The sequence below is a fragment of the Lepisma saccharinum genome, chromosome 17 (genome assembly GCF_977018435.1).
Source record: "Lepisma saccharinum chromosome 17, izLepSacc3.1, whole genome shotgun sequence".
Taxonomy (NCBI): domain Eukaryota; kingdom Metazoa; phylum Arthropoda; class Insecta; order Zygentoma; family Lepismatidae; genus Lepisma; species Lepisma saccharinum.
Window position 1 is genome coordinate 11522278 of NC_139245.1, and position 22238 is coordinate 11544515.

The window sequence follows — 22238 nt, forward strand, 5'->3', positions numbered from 1 at the left end:
ATGCCCTGATGTTTTAGCTGCATAACAAAAGTTATCCGAAGTTGATTAGTCCCATAGCGTCAGAGTTATAACAATTTTATGAGTAATATGCAAATTGGCTATTTTTTTTAAAAAAAAACAACAGTGTTTTACATTTTGGCTCATTATTCAAATTGTATTGCACCCACAAACATGAAACAAGTTTCATTCTATTGTGAAAGGTCAATCCGTTGAAAAAAAGGCAACAGTTCGTGTGATCTGCCCAAAATAGCAAAGAAAGAGGGGGCAAACTCCACATTTTTATGTTTTTTCATTGACATTCGGGGGTTGCTGTACATATTTGAGAAGCAAACATACTACCACACAATCCCCATCCTCACATACTTGTAACATCCAATGAGGCATCTATCTTGCAACCACAACTTAAATTGTCTGCAAAGTGTATCTATGACCTTGCCCAGCACCTGTACCTTAACAGCACTCATCATTTGGCAACATTGTAAGACAAACAACTTCTCTGGCAGGAGGCGTCACTTACACTTTACCCTCATAACTTGTCATGAAATTGAGAAATCAAGTACTGAGGTGCCACAAAAGTCCATGATGGGCCGGATATGGGTTGAGGTCTGCAGTTTTTTTAATTTTGTAATACATACGTGTAGCTTTTAAATCAAATTTGTGATTTTATGTCATTGCTGCATTTAGCATACAGGTGGCGAAATCAATTATCAAAAAACTGGATGGAAAAATGAATTGTTAAGTGGATTCGAATGGTTTACCCCTCTCTGTGTAAAGTCAAATTGGTATCTTCGGACACAATTTTATATACTGCTTTTACATCAGAATTTTGATCTTTCATTCACCACAAATATGCGTGTGTATCCATGGGGTAATTCGCTGCTGTGGCATTTTGCATGTACTACAAGATAGTCATTCTTTGATGTTATAACAAGCATTTTTGTTAAAAATAAATTTATTGAAATAATTCAATCCCACGAGGTTAACAAAAAGAGATAAAATAACAGTTACCTTACACATAGCACATGTCTGCACATTTTCTTCATCTATCGCTGAACCAAGGCTCATTTTATCTCCAACTCTAAATACAGTGTGAATTGTAGATGGAAATCCATCCTGAAGTTCTGTAATGAATTTCTCGGTAAGTTTGTGAATGCTGTCATAAGGTTTGGCCTACAATTAAAAACAAAACAGAAAATTACTCCTTCCACTGCACGTAAACAACTGAAAATATACATGCCTCATCATATATTTACATTAATTTTTTCCCAATAATTTAAGACCCTAATATATGTCATGAAGTTTCAATACAGTGACACTCATTCTGGTTTTTCTTCTCTAATAATAATGCAACTATCAGTGACATAACAAAGACTTAACAATGCAGATGAGATATTTTATTTACATAAATAGCTTCTAACACCACATGTTGAACAAAATACAAGTGTCTTACCTGCATATAAGCAGGAACACAAAATGTAACATAGGTAGAAGTAACACTGTAAAAAAAAAATCCAACATTTCACTGGCATTGTCATGGTTAAAATGGGACTTAAGAACAGGTGAAAGAATTAGGAAATTGAACCTTAACTATGTCATTGGAAAGTTAACGAAACATTGGATCTGTAAGCTTTAATTACACTTGTGCTGATTAACATGAACAATTAGTAAGCCATTTTGAAGAAAGTAATAAAAATATATACCGGGGTGGTCCAAAAGTCCCGGAACGGTCACATGTCGTAAGAAATACACATCAATTCGGAAAACGAAAAAATACATGTTTAATAAGTGAAAGAAAGCTATTCAATGATATCACACTTGATTCCCCACCCCTGCCCTGGGGGTGGGGTGGGGTGGGGTGGGGGGCAACTGAAATTTTAAATGGAAACCCCCATTTTGTATTGTAGAATCTGAAAGAGGACTTCATTCCGAGTCCAACAAGGATGGGGGGTCTACCATATACTCTATTGAAAGGTCTTGACGTGCAGATTCAGAATCTCCAATCGCTTTCACTCTAGCTCAATTAGGGGCAGAGCGTCCCTTTGAATTTTCTTTGGTTCTATGAAATTCTTTTTTTTTCTTTTCTTTCTTTTTTTTCAAAAATTCAAAATCGACATTATCTCCGTTCCTAATTGAGCTAGGAGGATGGTTGATAGCTCGGACTCGGAATGAAGTCCTCTTTCCGATTCTACAATACAAAATGGGGGTTTCCATTTAAAATTTCACAGTTGCCCCATCCAACCCCCAGGGGGCAGGGGTGGGGAATCAAGTGTGATACCATTGAATAGCTTTCTTTCACTTATTAAACACGTATTTTTTCATTTTCAGATTCAATGTCTATTTCTCACGATATGTGACCGTTCCGGAACTTTTGAACCACCCGGTATGAACACTTCACATTTCAGTCACTTTTGTCAATGGGACTGGACACAAAAATAATTTTATTCAAATAACAATTTGTGTAACCTTTTCAAACAAATAAGCTTATTATACTGACCACAAAGAATGCTATATCATACTAAAAGATAAAGTAAACGTAATTTACTTTCCCACTACTCCAGTAAACACTAGTAGCATGCAGCACACATTTTAAAACCTGTTTCATATTAACTAACGTCTTCCTAAGCTTTGAAGAAATGTTTAATTTTTTTTCTAGAACAAACACACACACAAACACAAAATAATGTGATAATACATACCTTTGTGCCCAATGAAGGTATACTAATAGACTTAATACTATTGATTACATTGTAGAATGCAATCTCCTTTTTCAGGAAATCCCTCATAGGACGTAATATCATCACATTGGAATTACGTGTATCAAAAAATCCCTGAAGAAAAAATAAAATTATAAATATACCACTTTTATCATTTGACAAAATATGTAGTGCAACTGAACAATAAATCCGAAGAAGGAGTAATGATATTCAACACCCAAAGGAAATCAAAAATATAAACATTTTACTAGACATAGCCGCATAATAATTATATAAGTTTCCAAAAATACATGCCAAGGAGGGAGAAAAGACGTAACAATTTTTCTCAAGAGTATCAAAGAATAGAAGGTAACATTTTCAAACAGAGGGGAAGTTGATGGTCTCGCAGCACTGAATTCATTTTGCTCTGAAATCGTCACAGAACTCTGGAGAGGAGAAGTTGTCCAATTTATGGTCACCTTCTTTCACTGTCCTAGTCAGTATCACAACAAGTCCATGCATTACTGTATGTGTGTTTGTCACTAGTTCACTGTACTTCCCCAGATATATTCTCATGTCGTATATACCCCAAAGTATCACGAACTTGGTATAACTTGATACTAAAATGTTTGTGCTTCTGTTTGAAAATTAGTCACATTGATTTTGTCTATCACTAGGTGTTCAATCATACAGTACAATAGAAGTCATTGAACTAATCAAACAGAAGTCTAATTTTCCACAATCAGACATAGTTTGGCTCTGATGGATTGAGCGACGTAGTGCCATCTTCAAAATGAAGAAATCTGAGCAGGTGTCTGTCCCTAGGCACTGTCTCTCCCAACCATGAGACGTAGCTTGGTCCTTCCTGTGTCCAATAGTTCTTGAAGCTGGTGCATTTGCCATGTCCAAATATGCAGTAGGATGGAAAGGAAAACTAGCAACTCGGGGGCTAATCAAGGTGGTTTGGGAGAAGTGGCAGGATGCTCCTACAGGTGTTGGTCATAGTACTTGTTCGCTTCCACAACCAGAAATCAAGAACATTGTCATCTACAAAAACTCAAAAAGCACCAAAGGGTAGAATGTTTCTTTCCGAGTCAGAATGCTGCCATGGTTTCCAGTTAGACAGAGAGCAGGTGGAAGGGATTGGGATGTCTATTTGTTATCAGTAGAAGCATGCAAATTTCGTTTTTGACAAAAACACAAAATATTAAATAACATGCTGTAATGTTCATTTTTCATGTTTCTGAAAAGTTTGGGATGCATTTTTCTACCCTGTTTTGTCACGAAATAATGCGAAATAACTGAAAAAATGCGAAATTGACTCTTAAACATGAAATTTACCGTTTATATACAGATGCGACACTTTCTGAAGTCTGAAGTATCCTGAGAGTTATGCAATTCACGGAAAATTAATAAATTTTGCTGTAAATATTTGAGAAGCAAAAATGGACCCCTTTACAGAGGAATAAACTTAATACTCTGGTAACTACATAAATGTGCTATTAGAACGGATAAGTTTATTTTGTGTAATAAGAGCAGTTTTTAAATCAAATTATGGATTATATTCACAATTTTAAAACCAAAATGTCATTTTATATAGCACTTTTGTTGTCATTATTCACCGCTATAACACCGAAATTTTATTTTATTTACCACTTTTGAACCTGAAATCGACTCTGTTTTTGTACCGAAATTTTGTTTTTTTATTTACCAAAAATATGTGCCTCTAGTTATCAGAGGATGAGGAATCTGATTTTACTCATACTATGTCCAGAGATGGGTGCATCCACCACTGTTGCCTCGGTTTCGCAGTTGTCTAGTTGACATCTAATTTCTTCACTTAACGATCCTGGGAATCCGGCCACTGAAGACCATAACATGAACAGGCACAACACAACGCGATGCAGGACACCACTTTGATGCCGATTGCATTTCTTTGTTACAACAGTGGCAAAGAAACCTTCTGACCCTGACTGTCATATTTTCATGTGACAGGTCTGGACCAAGATTCCATTGTGAACAATATTTCGTGAACATTACAGATCTTTCCGGTGGAAAAATTACTTCCACACTTTTACAAACATGCCTCTGAAAAGGTCGACAATGAGTTCAGGCCCAAAGAAGTTCAAAACTGGAATGGAAGAATTTTATTGAGCTGTGCCTTTCTGTCTTTTATCCCAATATGTCAACCCTTCTGGTGTGGCACCTCAAGGAGAACTTGTTTGTTTTCAGAGATTCGCATTTTATTGCACAGTAAAGCTTTCTCAGATGCAAACACCTGCCATGATCAGTCATGGGCACTGACACCTGGCTCTGCCAACACTGCAATGATGTCATACCCCTAGTAAACATTGCTTGATGATTTTCTATTCACATAGACTACAGACTACTGTATTACATGTGCTGTGAGACACACTTACTGAATTACATTAATATTTGGCACACACAGGAGATGTACCATGTTGAAATCTTAGCAAAAAATGCAGGTTTGACCAGGACTTGAACCCAGGTCTCTGGCATACTGTGTCATTGCTATACCAACTTAGGCCAGAGCCAGCTATGGCTGTGTATTTCACGCTGAAAGAAACCATGCAATGTCAACATCTACAGTGTTTCAAAGGTAACATATATCATTGGGGTAGCATCTATTCCACATAGCTAAAATAGCAACAGCAAAAATGGGCTGGCTCGGTAGCTCAGTTGGTAGAGCAATGACACAGTATGGTCCTAGTCTGAAATTGCTACATTTACTGAAGTTTCAAGAAAAAAAAATCAAATACAACATTGTTACTGAAAATAAACAATGAGTATACTGCCACCATTCAATTTTCCCATCCCACGCAAATGCAAATCATATCAACAAAAAACAGTAGTTGCCTTAATTTCTTTGGAAAAAATGGACATTTTCAAAATGTGTTTGTATAGTAGCAAAAAATATATTGTAATTTCAGTATGTGCCGACCCCCGGGGCGGAGTGGTTAGCACATTGCGCTACAACACCAGGGGTCCCGGGTTCGAATCCTGGCCTGGGCATGGATGTTTGTGATGTCCATTCATCAGTTTCATCATATCAACACTCATCCCCATCTTCGCAAATTAGCTAAACGTGGCACAAAAGGTGTAGTAAAATAAATCAAATCATTTCAGTATGTCATAGCTTCATATGTATATAAATTAACAAAAAGAGAACTGAAATATCATCTGTAGTTTTTCAAGATCTGACACATTAATTGTTGTCACGTGGGGCTGGTTTCGCTTGCAACCTGCCATCCTGAAGCTCATAATTTGGGAGCTTTTATTTGAAACCAGCCATCCTCTGAAGGTTAAAAGTATTGCAAATGTTACTTACTATGTCTAGTGGCAAATGAGCTCCTTTCCCCACTGCAACATTTGTAAGGATCTTCACTGCCAAGTCTGTGCCAGAGTCTGCAACAAACACTTTTGGACACTGCAACTGATCAGCAATTCTTACTAATAACACGTGCCTGCAAGAAGAAAAACAAATCATGCCCCTTCATGAAGTATTTACCATTTTCTATCAAATCAGGGTTTACCCATTTCTACAGATATAACTTCAAACCCGCAACAATAGTTCCACACATATTTTACCGAGAAATTGTATTATTTTCCTGTAGTTTACGGTTATTACAAGCATAAGAAAACAGTTTTTCTTTGTGACGTTTCAGGAGAACACACACTCCTTTCATCAGACATTTATTTTCATTTTGACTAAAGATACATATTACATACTAATGTAATAACCGTAAACTACAGGAAAATAATTCTATAATGCAAGCAATGCGTACATACAAAAGAGAAATTGTATTCAAGCAAATTATATAGATTCCACATTTCATATGTAATTAAAATTAGAACATGACAAATTCCAAATATTGTGCTACTTTCTCCTTCATTCACGATCTGATTAAGATGTTCCAGTGGCAGGGGTGGAAACTAGTTGAGTGGATAGATTTAAGGGCACGAGGAACAGTTTCCACGTCCAGCCAGTCAGGAGAACACGAAACTGCTCCTCCCTCACCGACCTTTCCCCATGGGAAGCTGGGGAAAGAGGTCTGTGCCTTGGATAGTTGTATGAGGGGGAGAAAACTTAGCATTACGCTTACGGGAGTATTGTTTTACTTCTCTTGGGAATATCAAACTTCCGATGGTCTAGAAAAACAATGTAGCAGGAACAGGCCAGATTGAAGATTTTGCTTATGTTAGGAAACGTCGACACTTCCATTTGATTAGCCATAACTTTAAGCTGAAGTAGTTTGTTCATGTGGAATACATGGGAGTCTAAAAATAATTATTCATCATATTCTTTACAGATATCTAGCTTAATAATAAACTTAAAAAAATGCTTCCACTTGCAACATGGGGAGAAATTCATACTCTCTTGTCCAATGTTTTGATTTTCTCAGTAGCAGTGCCCATTCTGACGATATTGAAATAAATGCTGGTGCAAAACTGTCACTCTTCGCCTTAACTAGCCAAAATGAAAAAAATTAACCCATTCAATAAACTTCAAAAAATTAGAAATGCATGTTGTGTCACTTTCTTTCTAGGCAATCTTACCTCAGTCTGAGCAGAAGCTCTTCTTTAGACGTTAAAGTAGATACGGAAGAAAAGAGCTGTTTTAGTTTCTCCTCATGATGAGTATTTACTTCACATTCAGTATGCATTTCCACTTGGCTGTACAAATTATAATTTCCAACTTGAAAAATCTTCTCCAACCTTGTTACATATCCTGGGATTCCAGTGTCTAATATCATATTTGTTATCTCAGACATATTCTGTGTTCTATCTTCTTCTGAGATCCCTAACACTGCACTTTCTGCAAAGAAAATCATCAACAATGCCGTTAATTCAAACCAAAAGAAACCTGTGAGTTGTGGATGGTGTACAAAAATGAAGGATGAGGGGGAGGGGGGCACAAACCAAGCTAGTTCAAAATTTCATTATCATATGGTACACATGACCCGAATTTGTATGTAATTACATATTATATTCCTTTCTAGATACATGCCTTGAACAGAAAAATGTCAACGAATTATATAACCGACATGATTTTGCATAAGTTTCATGTTACATATTTATTTGCTAATTTACTTTACATAAAACAACATATTATATCAATATCATGCACATGATATTGATATGGGAGCCATATTTAGCTTTCTTATTACTTCTATAAAAGGATATTACATACATTTTTCTTTATGGCAATTAGAAATTAAACTTTGTTATCTTCCTACATGTGGTTTATCTTCTCAATTTCAAATGAAATTCTAATTTCTGTAAAAAAGATCAAGATATTAACTCATTTTCACCACAGTAAAACATTCAAAAACAAAGAAAAATGCTCTAAGTCCAGAGCCATCTATTGTTCACCATAGCAAACCATATCCCAACATACTAGCTACTTTTTTAAACCTATTTTATTTCAAATTATTCAATAAGAAGTTAAAATCAGACAATATTGTAAAAAAACTATTCAAATTTGTTAATGTAAAACTTTTTAAAAATTTATGTCAGCGTGGATTGATTCTGGAAAGAAAAAATATCAATAAAGAATGAGGTGTAAAAATTATCAGAACCACTACTAAAATAAGATGGCTGAAGACTGAAATCGAAAAATTGTAATTTCTTATTTCTTTATCCCAGGTTGCGTTTGTGTTTTAACGAAGCAATGAGACATGTAATATTCATATATTTCGCATTGAGTGCTTAAAAAACGTCTTCATATTTCGGTAATTTCATCCTATCTTGATCCTTTTCCATATGCTTTTGATCTCTGAAACATGAAGAAAATTTGTAGTTCATGTAATGTCGTATTTCCTAATCAATGAGATTCTTAGTGCTTACGGTCACCTAAAATTGACTGCCAAGTCGAAAGTCAGCCTGAAGAAAAAAAACAACTCTGGAACTGTTATTCATCGAAAGATAATAGTTACTTATTTTCATTTCGTTTTTAGAGGTAGGCAAAGCACCTAGAAACTTGGCTTCAGTGGACAAGAAAGGTAATTTCCTGTAAGCAGCGAGTTATACAATATGTTCCCTTGTTGAATTCTTGAAATTACTTGGATACTCGGTTGTTAGTAATACTACATATTCCTTGACATTACATATCCTTTTGATAATACATATTTAGGTACAAATTTTATCATTTAGTGTTACATATTTATGTACATTTTTTGTACTTTGATATTACATAAAAATCCGGGGTCTACTCATGAGTCAAAGAACGTAAGCGGGTTCAACCAGAACTGTAAGCTACATTGAGGGCCGGTTTTTCAATGTGCGATCAAAGTTTGGGTTGGGCAAATAACTATTTGGGTTTTTCCATCTGTGGTCATCTCCTCAACTGAAGGTTAAGTGGCACTGAACTTGATCCGTGCTTCATCTGGTGGTCAGTTAGATTGACTGGTAGTTTGCGAATAAACATGGCTTCCGCATCGAAAGATTGATATCCACCAGACAGTTTCTCAGGCACATTGAACGGGAAATAATTCAATAAAAAGTTACATTGGTGTAAAAATAAACTTGTTGTGCTTGGCAGAATTCAGTAACAGGTAAAACAAAGGAAATGGTCACCAGACTTTCATTTGTGTCCGCATTCTGGTGACATCTGTCCTGTCGTGAAGGAAAATCCCAAGTGGCAATTTGGTGTAGTGGGTAAGGACAGCAGCTTGGAGTGGGGTATAGTTTTATGTCGTGACTTCAAGTCCTGCTGCTGACTTCTTTTTTTTTGTTCATTTACCACGATTTTGAGATTGATTATGTATTTTATTTTCCACGATCCTAACACACTTATTAAAAATTGTTACATTTTGATATCGTCTGATAGAGATAGTGTGTAAAAGTTGAATACAAAATGTGAATGTTCAATTAAAATATTTCATTTCTCCGTGATGTTACATTCTCCATAGAAAAATAAAAGTGTACAAAACAGTTACATACTGATGAAAACACATTAATTCCTAATTAGCTAGATAGAGTTGTTTATATTTGATGTCCTCTCTTTTGTACTGTAGAAAAGGATATTTATTTGTACTACCTATTACCATTTTGTGAAGTCGATCTGTTTTAGGAAAAAAGCCAAATCTGTAGTAATTGTTTTCCCCTTGTATGTATTTCTTTGTAGGAACGGAATATGCACACATTAAGTTCTGCTGTATTTACAATGTAAACAATGAATTTTAACAACCGCATGTGCCTTATTGCAGTTCTACCTTTTCATACCAGGTGAAATTTAATTTGAATTTACACACCTAGATGTCAGTGTCATCGAATTTCTCGCTCAGCATTGCGAACTCACAATTGTTACGCATCGAACTTACGGTCAACGAACCTTTGGTTATTTTTGCATTGAAAAACCTGGTGTTGGTTAAGACTGGAGGTGAACTCCAACTGGTGGTTGGCTGACCTTAAAGTTGACCCAGACATTGAAAAACCAACCCTGACTGATTCACTGATTTGGTTTATTTATTTTACTTTGCTTTTCTGCCACTTTCTACTAATCATGAAGATGGGGATGAGATGATATGATGAGACTGATAAAGGGCCTCGCAAAGAACATTAATGCCCAGGCCAGGGACCCCTGGCATCGCAGCATGCTGCGCTAACCACTCTGCCACGGTGGCTGGCTGTAACCTATATTGCTGGAATCTCATTGCATTGCTCTACCACTGGCTTCATTTTATTCATTCATTTTTGCTAATTTACATGCCTGTAATTGATTTACTAGGTATTAGGGATATAACTTTTTGCTGAAACAGACAAAATTTACAAATACTTATCCAACAAGAAATTATAAACATCTCATCATGAACCTAAGCAAATAACACAATGATTTTGTTTTAGGAAAAAATAAACTGCATTTACACATTTACTTCACAAAGCCAAGGTCCACAACCATTTGCAAAGATTTGATTACTGACTGCTGGTCACTATTATTATTATTCGAGAGTTCGATTGTATAGAAAATGGATCATGTACGAAGTATTTACTATATGTTATTATTGTGCCTAAATGATCATTAATCTGTTCTGTATATATATTGCATTCTTCCATGTTGTATAGGTTACATATTTACTTTTACATTTTATTTTACACTAAAAATTTTCTTCGCTTATTATTGTGCTCGCCTTAAATATTGTATGTAATTTCACTCCTATAGTGTATTCTTCCTTTATTTGGATTTCCTTCATGTAGAAGTTCTTCAAATCATTACTGTAATCCTTATCTAAAATTGTATTAATATTTTATTACTGTATGACGATTTCCATACCTATGGACATGGGTCAATGGAAATAAAGAATATGAATATTACCCAGCACACACAGAAAGAGCATTCACAATAATAAAGTTTGAATTAATTTAGCATTGGCATGTACTTTTTCCATATTTCCCCCCTAGCCCCTTTGTAAAACAGACACAAACAGTTAAAAATCATATTTGGTCCCAAGTATTGTCCTTTCATGCAAGCAAGGCTTCATATATACCTGTATCATTAGTAAACCTGAAAAAAAAAGCAGTTTGCCAAACAGCATGCAGCAAATGGAAATTGAGATGGAGGGTCATATATTATCATGTTGTAGTTTAAACCTGATATGTTTTATGTAGAAATTTCAGCAAAAATGCAAGCTAGACAAGGACTCGAACAAAGATCTCTGGCATACCGTGCCATTGCCATACCAACTGAGATACCGAGCTGGCGAAGTCACTATGTTATTTTTACAGTATGCCAGAGATGCAGGTTCGAGCCCTGGTCAAGCTTGCATTTCTCGCTGAAATTTCTACGTAGCACATCCCCTGTGTGTGCCAAATCTTAATCTGATATGTTTTGTGTCATACTAAACGAGTTAAACATTTGCAAATTGTCCATGTTGTAATATTTACATAAAAGCGTTAACAATAAAAGTCTACTTGTAGCAGCTACATTCTGAATTATTTAAGAACTAGAAACAGAATTTTTAATTAGTGTAATTCGTTTTTTAAAAAAGCTCATTCACGTATAGCTTATTCACAGGGTGTAGCCAGGAATAAGGTTAAAATAGCACTGAAATAACAGCTCACCTGACAGAACATTATTGAACATTCATAACAGAAAATGTATTATTTTCAAGACGTTTTCACAGCATATATGCAAAATATGATGCGAGTTAGAAGAAAAAAAAATCTAAATGCTACATTTGCAAGCTTTTCTTTTGTTTATAAGCAATTTCATACATGGTTACTACATCCGGGATTTGTATGTAATTACATATTCTATTCCTTTCTAGATACATACCTTGAACAGGAAAATGTCTTATGAATTATGTAATTGACATGATTTTGCATAAGTTTTAGGTTACATACTTGCCGGAGTATTACATATTTACCCCCACACCCCCTATATGCCTTCATGGCGTGGTGCTATGCACAGGGGAGCACTTTACCTTTTTTTATTACATATTTGCTAATTTACTTTACAAAAAACAACATATTTCTGTATTTTCCCCCTATCTTGATCCTCTTTCATATATTTTTGATTTCTGAAACATGTAGAAAATTTGTCGCTCACGTGAAGTCATTCTCTAATCAATGAGATGCTTAGTGCTTACGGTCACCTAAAATGGACTGCCAAGACAGGATGAAGACAAGAAAAAATACAGGAACTGTTATTTATCGAAAGATGCTGGAGTTCTCCATGCCCACCCTCTGATTTCTGGTTACATATTTTAGTTTTGCTTTTAGGTTTAGTGGTATTAGTGGACAGAAAGCTACTTTCCTTTCGTAGCAAACTGCACAATGTGTTCCCTTGTACAAAAAGTACAAAAGTAGGTATGTATTTTCATTTGATTGCTCTTTCAGTAGAAGAGTTTTTTTAAGAAAAAAAAATGTTTCGAAAGTTACAAAGAGCTCTCCTTGCCAGCTTTTTAGTTTATAAATTTAATACGAATTTTAATTTTAACAACTTATGTCCTTAAAATGATGTTGAATATGTTCAAATAAAATAAATATCTAGCAGAATTCTTGACATCACTTGGATGCTCGATTGTTATTAATATTGCATATTCTTTGATACTGCATATTTAGGTACATATTTTGTACTTTGATTACATAAAAATTCGGGATCTAATGATTACCATACTTCAGGGTTATTGCAATAGCAAAAAAAAAAAAGGTTTGCATATACAGGGTGTATGATATGACATTTCCACGTGCTTTATATTTTATTTCCTTGGATATGCATGGATATGATATTACTTAATTACATACAAGTCTTTAATGGAAACTCTATGATTACTGCTCACAAGGTCAGTGCCAAACATGAGAAGGATAACACATTACTCTAAAACAGGAAAGATACTACCATCAATTACAGTAAAAATCAAAAGCACAAGGTATGATATAAGAGAAGGAAGTAGTATGCAACAACATACCATCGATATAGAGCACAGAAGGAACGAAGAGAAGCCTCTTGTGCGTTGATTCGCTCAGTCCTTGCTTGATGAGATGAAGAAGTGCAGCAGATGCCTGACTTCCAGAAAACCCTACCAGCACTCTGTCTCCAGGCTTCATGATCTTCGTCTTCCCCAATGCTGCCCTGAATTTGTGTGTAGCTCCGGCAAGAAAACAATTGCTGAAAGGAGTTTTCAATTCATTTATGTTATTACATGTGCTACAATGAGTATAAAGTATGAACATACATAAACATAAATGGACTAACATATGTAGAGTACCAAGACTTATTCTGGTAGCCAAAAGAAGTCTTGTTTACAAGGTCTGTCTATTACATATTTTGCAATTCTTAAATCGGCATGTTAGGATTTTTAGAGTACATTGTATCTACGTTAATATTTTACCATTGATTGTTGCATATTTTCCGGAAAATCTCATGGTTTGGTTTCTATTATGTGTCTTGTGATTTAGGCATGTATTATAAATTATTTATAATAATGGAAGGAAGAAAAATATTTAATATCATCTCTAATTCCATATACTGCTAGTTAGTTCATATTCCATACAGAAATGTATTAAAAATACAAATTATAAATGTATATTAATAGGATATACATACACATCATGAATACACAAACATTTTAAATCACATTTTGCACTATGTCAGCACGCACTGACATTCATTTCCAATATTTTCTTAAGTAGGGATCAGTCAATACCAATGGTAACTAATCATCTCATGTGAAATGATTAATATTTTAAAGTAATGAAATGCTTTTATTAAAACTAATAATATTCTGAACTACTATGAATTGCTACAATTTTTAATTATCAGCAAGATTATTGATTCAGTCCAACCCTTGGGACAAAAGGACATGAATGAATGCATGAAATGAACAGCTAATTAAAAAAAAAGTACATTAACATGTTTCATCATAAGGGTGGAAAAATATGCCGAAGCAATTTTAATCTACATAAAGATTTAAAAATACAGGTAGATCATACTCTTTATAGAATAACTTTTCAAAACAAATCAGCAAATAATATGAAGGACAACAGATTTGACTTTTACAACGGGTTGCTTTCTGAAAGGCTAAGTTGGTTGAGGTACTAAGAATGGCTTGGTTATACTTTTAGGAAAAAATTTCTAGTCATTCCTCTTGGAATGACATAATGGTAAGATGATAGAGGCATTACAAGATGCAAGGTTGTTTTGCAGGATAGTGTGTTTGCTGTATTAATTTAAGCATGCATCGCAATAAGTTCCTAACAAAAGCAACCCACATATGTCCTGTAGTATTGTAAAACTGCTCTCATTAATTAACAATGGAGTTCCTTAATCTATTTAGAGGTCCGGCCGGAATTTGTTCAACTAAGTACACACCATACACTGCCATTTGGATAACAAGTTCCACCCTTTACCATTACTCTGATTGATAATAGAGAGTTATATATGGGAATGTATTTAGCCAGAATTCCGATGCTTTGGTGATGTGAGGGGGGGAGGTAATGCCATCACTTGACATTTGATCAAACTGAACTTGTCTGAACACAGCAACAGAGTAATGCAATCACCATTGCGCCACATTGTGCTATGTAGGCACAAAAAAGATATGGAGGTAAGAGTTCATGCATCCTTGATCTATAGCAATGGTTCACTTCCTATTTCCTCAACACACCACTAAAATTTTTCACAAAGCTCTAATTTATTGTCACTTTGGCTTTAAATTTACCCTTGCACTCCTAAATAAATGTACACCCCTTTGACAAAGATGGAAAATTCTGGATAACCCATTGATCTATAATATAGGTGATGTGATCAGCACTCAACTCCACTGCCTTTACATCAATGAGAAGTTGGATGAGCTACACGGCTATTTACGCATGGGCATACATAGAAAAGTTCATAACTGTGGGAAGCAAACCCTCCTGCATGATAGCCAGACACCTATCAACTGACCACACCAGGTCTAGCTTTATCAAGAGCAACCTTGAGAGAGTTCAGTTTTCGCCTTTGAAACATGTTGCTCTTTATCAGTGGTACTATCTAGGTTACTTAATATTGTAACACATCAGAAAATACTCTGGACTGCGATCTCAGGATTGTGACAAAATTATTTTTCCATAAGCTGGGAGACAAAGACAAGAACACTGTGCAGATGGGCTAACTCCTACAGTTTAAAGTGGGTTCAAATTGGGAATTGAACACAGAACCCCTTGACTGATTCCTCTCAAATGTGCCCCAATAATTATGATGCAACTGTTTTGTATTTTAACGTGTGTATAAATTAGTAATAACACACACTTAATGCAGAATTTAGGCTATTTATTCGACACTGCATATGCAGCTTACTCTACATGTAAGTCGCCATGATCCTACAATGACATCACTAATGTTGCCAGAACATAATTCTGTTTCAACATATAAAGCCCATATGTTACATCTCCCCCCTTTTACAAACATGATTATTAATTATACATCAGTTACATAGTCTTTCAAGAATTTTGGTTCCTTTATAAGTCTACCTGATCTAGTGTATACATTTCCATTACTTTCAGAAGTAATATTAGGTACATTCGGATTAGTTACAGTGTCAGTTTCATTATTTACATTTTCCTTACTACAAAGGTTTGACCTTGAGCTTTGATCAAGTTTACCATTGACATAATTATGATTTTTCTCATTTGTTTTCTGTTCTAACAATTGTTCATTTGTTTTGTTTTCCTGAAGATGAACACTATTTCTACGAACTACCTTACCACTCTGTTTCTGTACAATATATGATCTTGGACTGTTATCTACAGATAATATTTTTCCTGACTCCCAAATATTTCTATCAAGATTTATGATCATTACATGATCACCTTGTTTAAGAGGTTTTAATGATTTTGAGTTTTTATCATACCAACTTTTCTGCTTTACCTGAATGGTGGGCCCTACACAGGGCCCGTATCTCTGAGGCCCATAATGGGACACCTACCTGAGATTATAGTTGACACATAAGTGTAAACAATCTCCCGTCCTTGGTCTTCAAGTCTGTGAAATCTCATTGGAAACTAATGATCAATAGAAACGTTATTTACAGTTATAACCCCTTGGTGACTTTTAGCCCACCCTGTACATCTCTAATTCCTTGAAATAATTCAGGATTTTTTCTAGCACAGCTATATATTTTTAACATACATCTTTGTAAAGTCTGCTTTAGACTAAAGCATTTTCCTTAAAATTTACACCATGACCAAAATGCTACCGTGAAAAGTGAAAAATCTTATGGCATTTTTCAAGGATAGAACCAGCTCCATTTCCGTAGCATAACCAATCAGAAACAACCTCTAGGTTACAAGTGCAGACATAATGGTGGCCGCGTTATATATGTATCACTTCACGTTTTTAAAACACTAACTATTCAACCAATAAGGTTTCCTATTAAATGGATTTAAGTACAAATTAATGACACTGTTTAAATACATGCTTTATATCGTTTACTGTACATGTATGGAAGAATATTTTAGTCGTTTCAATTGTAAACAACATGAACTCACCGTAGATGGTGTAACTCAACGTGCCTTTCGTGCTGTATATATTATACATTGTAATCGCAAAAGTTTGCTGAAACTTTACATGAAATGCTACTGTGTAAATTACTATCTGCTATGAGATTTTTGGAAGCCTTTATGTAGCATTTATGCTAGCAAAAATGTTAAAGGAAATGCTTTCGTCTAAAGCAGCGTAAGACAGTTGTCATGGAAACCAAAGTAATAAACACAATGTAATTTAATCAATTAATCATGTACTTACCCACAATAAGCATCCTTGCCCCTTAACACAACATCTGCTTTATTTTCACAGCACTTCTTGCACAAGGCATGTAACCTGAAAGAAAGAAAACATGGTTTAAAACGATCTGTGTGTGCAATCAAAAATTACACAACACTACTTACAGTTCCAAAAGAACGGTTAGCTCCCTCTTCCCCAAAGCATCCAACATGAATGACTGTGGACATTAAAATCACCAACATTGCAAATGATGAACAGTCCTGTATGGGAGTGATTGTGTAAAAATTATCACCCTTAGGCTACAGTAAAATTGAGTTTGTCTAAAGTTCACTTTATGCACACATAGGCTAATCTGAACTTAACCTACAGTTTAAAGTAGAATTCGAACCACAATGGGTCTCCACCAGGTACTGAACCTGAGACCCCTTGATTACAAGACAGTGGTGATCCCACTATGCCCTCAGGGAAGCCTACTGTTGTTGAGTTCGAAAAGCATTGATGGGAAGCTCTGTTTGCCCATCTTGTATGCAACACACTTCCTACACCACCAATCCACCCAACTTTAAAAAAACAATACTAATACAATACATTCATATGATTTATCATGCAGAGAAAGAAAAGGTTTCTGCTGAACGTTTTTGGTAAGTTAAAGGAAGCCGAATTTAAGCTTGCTTTATGCACACTAAAGCTGATTGAAGCTAGTTTAAAATAGGATCTGATTTATTGAAACATGCCTTAACTAGGAAACTAATTCAGGAATCGTTCATGTAAAGACATAACCTTAAAACGCCAACTAACAGATCCCGATGTAACAAGATAAAACATATGTATGGTATTTTATTTACCTAGTTCGCAAATACAGGGTAATTCAAAATTAATGGTACAATTTTACAGTTATTATAACGTTACTATTTATGATAGAAAATCACACAAGGCATTAATATAAAGAAAAACTCTATAATTTGAGTTGTGCGAATAAAACTGCCAAAGATTCAACATGGGAACCACGTGTGACATGGAAAAGGTTCGTACGATAATCAAGTACTTGCTATGCACGAAACAGCAAGTCGTTGTCAATGGTTTCGAAGGCATTAACAATTTGCAGTTGTAACTTTGGCAAATCTTTCAGAAGGGTGGACCATATGCATTTCTATATTACTGATTGCAGAAATGTCTTTGCACCATTGTGATTGAATAAGTGCTCGATAGCTCAAACACACAATACACGTTCTACTGGTCTTTAGCCATTTTGCAACACTGGCGATCCTGGTGGAGCATCAGCTAAACAAAGCCTGCTAAGTGGAAATAAAACTTCAAGAGTTTTTCTTTATATTGATGCCTTGTCTTAATTTCTATCATAAATAGTAATGTCATAATAACGGTGTGAAGTTGCACCATTCATTTTGAATTATCTTGTATATTCTTGTAATACGTACAGTTCAACAATTCATCCTTGATTAGTTTCTCCATGCAGCGAGATGAACATTGAACGGGAACGAAAGAAGAATCAAATGTTTAAATAATTTGTTTCTTAATTAACAGTTGAGGAAGAAATGCACACAAACATGTATATTACTTATGTATACATACAACACCGACAAACTTTCAAAACATGTAGAGGACATCAAGATGAACAATTTATTTGGTCTCGTCTTAAAAGCATTATTCGTCTCAGTCCTATACATGCTTTGAAAATTTATCGGTGTCATACAGACATACCCTGTATATACAAACATATAATTTTGATACATATTTGAGCATACATTTTGAGAAATAAAATTCTCACCTGCATGTTTCAATTATTCATGTGTTTTCTGATTGCCTTATGAGGTTCACAGGTTATTTCATTCACTTGAAAACAAAATCCATTCTTCTTTCCTTCAGAAACTCTTCTATCACTTGATCGTAGAAGGAAGGTTTAATTTTCAGTTCATACAACAGCTGTTTTTCAATTGTCAGTAATGAAAGTTGCGATAGCCTCTCCTGGTTCATCGTGTTTCTGCAATATGTTTTCACATGCTTATGGATGGAAAATGACCTTTCTACCGAAGCTGATGTAGAAGGACCGACTGAAACAAATTCCACAAGTTTCCTGAATTCCTGCACACGCACACTTAAACCACAATTTCTGATGATATCATGACTTTCGTGAGGGTACTCTTGCTGGAATTGAGGACAGGAATATACTACTTGTAACTCATTCTTGAGCCTCAGTATATCAAAATATTACCCATATGTTGTCTCTTCAGTGACAGGAGTGCTTCTGGAAAAGTTCGTGAATATTGTGGAAACTTGTCTGGGTTCAGCAATTCACAAACTTAAGATGGAAGTTACCAAATCATCCTCTCAACTGGGTAGAAATGTTGTCTACATTTTTGTTTAGAATTTGCCTGTGGCATTGTTTTTCATCATCCTTCGTATTTGTTGAAAGGTGGCGACATTTTGTAGGTCATCTTCCAGCTAAAGCCACCGTTCCGTTCCAAAAGTTCAGAAATTCCTCCCTCTTCCATTCAATTGGTTCCTTTGTACTCTGGACATGGTTCAAACAGATAAACATTTGCCCTGCAAAATACTGTATAACACATCGGTATGATCGAAAAGATCAGAAAATATAACTAGCAAAAAGATAAAATCAAAATAATTCAGGTCTCACTCAAAACACTTCGCTGCAGGTATGACTTCATCGTCCCGCCTTTTGGAATGTGACACAATGCTCTGAAACAATTCCGAGAGACTTTCAATGCTTTCAAGAACGTGAACTAGCCGAGAATGGTAATTCCACCTCGTTGGTGCAACATGTGGCAATCGTCGATGTAGAATTGTCCCCAAAAGGTCCGTGTGCTTAGATGGTCTATTAAAGAATGCAGCTAATCCATCAAGAGTTAGGAAAAATATTCTACATTCCTTAATATTTGCGACACTTTGAGACAAAACTAAGTTCAGTGACTGAGCTAGGCAGTGAACAAATATAGCAGATGGTAGCTGTTCTCTGATTCGTGCTTGGTCTCCATTTAAATGGGAAGCTATGACTGCTGCGCCGTCGCAGGTTTGACACACTACTTTGTCCTTCATATTAAATTTGTCAATGCAGTTCATTACAATGGAGGTAATGCTTTGTGCAGTCATATCAGAACTGCAGTCTGTGAGGCCCAAAAACCTTTCAACTGCTCCTTTAATGGGGTTTATTATGCGCAGAATGGCAGATAATTGTGAATGCATTGATACACTGGGCATCTCATCAATCAAAATGGCTACAAAAGAGGAATCGCCAACTTCTTTCATAATAAAATGCCAAGTTACTTCAGATACTGCAAGGATAAGGTCATTTTGTATTCTGTTGGACATACCTGAAAGCATTGTTGCAGTTTCTAAATGAGCGGCTAATAAGAAAAGACTCCAATTTCACACAATTGCCAGAATTACTGGAACCTTGACCTTCTGAATGGCCACAGAAAGGAAGTTGTTTGCCCAGAAAGCAGACTACATCTATAAATCTCTTTAGAATTTCAGGATTACATTGCACATTCTTGTTATGACATAACACATAGTCTCTTTTCTGTTGATCAAGTTGCAGTTCTATTCCTTTTTTTCCAAAAGTTTTTAAATCTAAACATGATCTTATGAGACAATGATTTTTCATGCTTTCAAATAGCATGTGATAGATATGATAAATTGCAGTATCCTCTACTATTCCACACACCTTTCTCAGAGGAGAACAAGAAATAAGGTCAACAATAAAGTTTTAACGTTTTCATACTTCCAGTCAACCACTCGAAGTTCTGTTCCTGGGAATGCCTAATATATTGCTCACATCCTTTGTAACTCTCGCCTGAGACAAGTCCTCCAATTCAGGAACAGGCCTCCCATTTCAGATTATCTCCACTTATTTTTTGTAACTATATGACGAAAAACCCCTCTCCAGAACATCAATAACTCCTGATTACATATAATTTTGATTTCATTTCTTCACTGCACCGACAAAAATATAATATGAACGGAACACTGCAAATTACATGCACACGACAGAACAAATAAAAAAAAAAAATGTCAACCTCTCTTGGTAACAAGTGTCTGCTTTCTCGAAAGACACACACACATTTGCAGATGAATGAATCAGGGTTGTCAGTTGACTAGAAATTTTGTAGGATGAAAATTATTATGGACTCTTGCAGAAAATGCATCAGAATAATGGTATTCATTCCAACACACTTCAAAAGCTAAAATAAATGTTAGGCACAATATAACGTCCATGTATGTACATCACTTTGTAAAGGGGGCGGGGTTGGTGGTTCATTCGAAACCCATAGTAAGCATTGTGTTTGTTTATATTTTTTCTTTCATTCACTTATATTGTCAACACCAATCCTCATCGTAAGTGGAAATGCAATGTGACACAAATACAATGTTGGCTCTAGAATGAGATAAAACAGATACGGAGAATGGTGTGAAACATGCTATTCGATGCATAGTTTCCCTCTGCTACAGTTGCATGACGACGCAAAAAGGAATTTCAGGTAAGATGAAATCTTCAGTTGATCACTCCATTTTGGTTGGTTTTCCACACAACATTTCCTTGCCTTCCGCTCAGTTTGCTATATCAGCAATATTCTTATGGGCCCAAGTTCCTTTTGTTTTATTGAGATTTCATCATGCTAAGAATGCAATTTTTACATGGTTCGATTTCGATTTATGTCTGTTTACACATACTGCGGAGTTTTAGCGATGACTTAAAGTTTTGTTCAATATATGCTTTCGTGGTTAGGTTAGGCAGGTTAGGTTTGGTTCCCTTAGCATTAAAATAAAGTCCCTAAATGCATTCTAGTAGGGTTCCCATTTACTTCTACATTCGTTTGCACGCTTCTACGATATTTACTGTCGTTTGTCGACTGAGAATATCTTGTCCATGAGAAGTGCGTAAGGTAATTTTCAAGTCTTTTTTTTTTTCAACATAAATACCTTTTTTCGAGTCCAAACAGCGCTCATTACTTTAAGGAAGGTTCAAATTTTGTGACAATGATTTCCAAAATTCTACGATAATTAGTCTTTGGGCTAGGAGAAATCATAAAACAATCTGAACCGTTACCGAATAAACATTCCATAAAAAAATATCCGTTGACTACTACAAACACTGCACATGCTGTCAAAATCTTTGGTACGCTGGCTTCTTAGAACGTGGAAAGAAATTGAGGATGAGAGGCATGTGGAAGACCAAAACATGTGGTCAAAGATGATTGTAGCCAATGGGTTGCCTTCCAAATTTCTAGAATATCCAACAGAAGCAGTAGAGTTTGCTTGGGAAAATCATCAGAAACCGAGGA

At 35.4% G+C, this 22238-nt stretch overlaps 1 protein-coding gene across 1 annotated transcript in view; it reads right to left on the reverse strand.

Annotated features, from left to right (window-relative positions):
- Ctu2 (Cytosolic thiouridylase subunit 2) overlaps positions 1-22238 on the reverse strand; it is a 64891-nt gene that overhangs the window by 39445 nt on the left and 3208 nt on the right. Inside the window, exons 2-7 of the mRNA XM_083138477.1 lie at positions 16942-17016; positions 13124-13323; positions 7272-7530; positions 6043-6178; positions 2697-2828; positions 1009-1170 (exon numbers count right to left, since the gene is read on the reverse strand). Of these exons, the coding sequence (XP_082994603.1) occupies positions 1009-1170; positions 2697-2828; positions 6043-6178; positions 7272-7530; positions 13124-13323; positions 16942-17016 (964 nt within the window). The remainder of the gene's footprint in view (positions 1-1008; positions 1171-2696; positions 2829-6042; positions 6179-7271; positions 7531-13123; positions 13324-16941; positions 17017-22238) is intronic.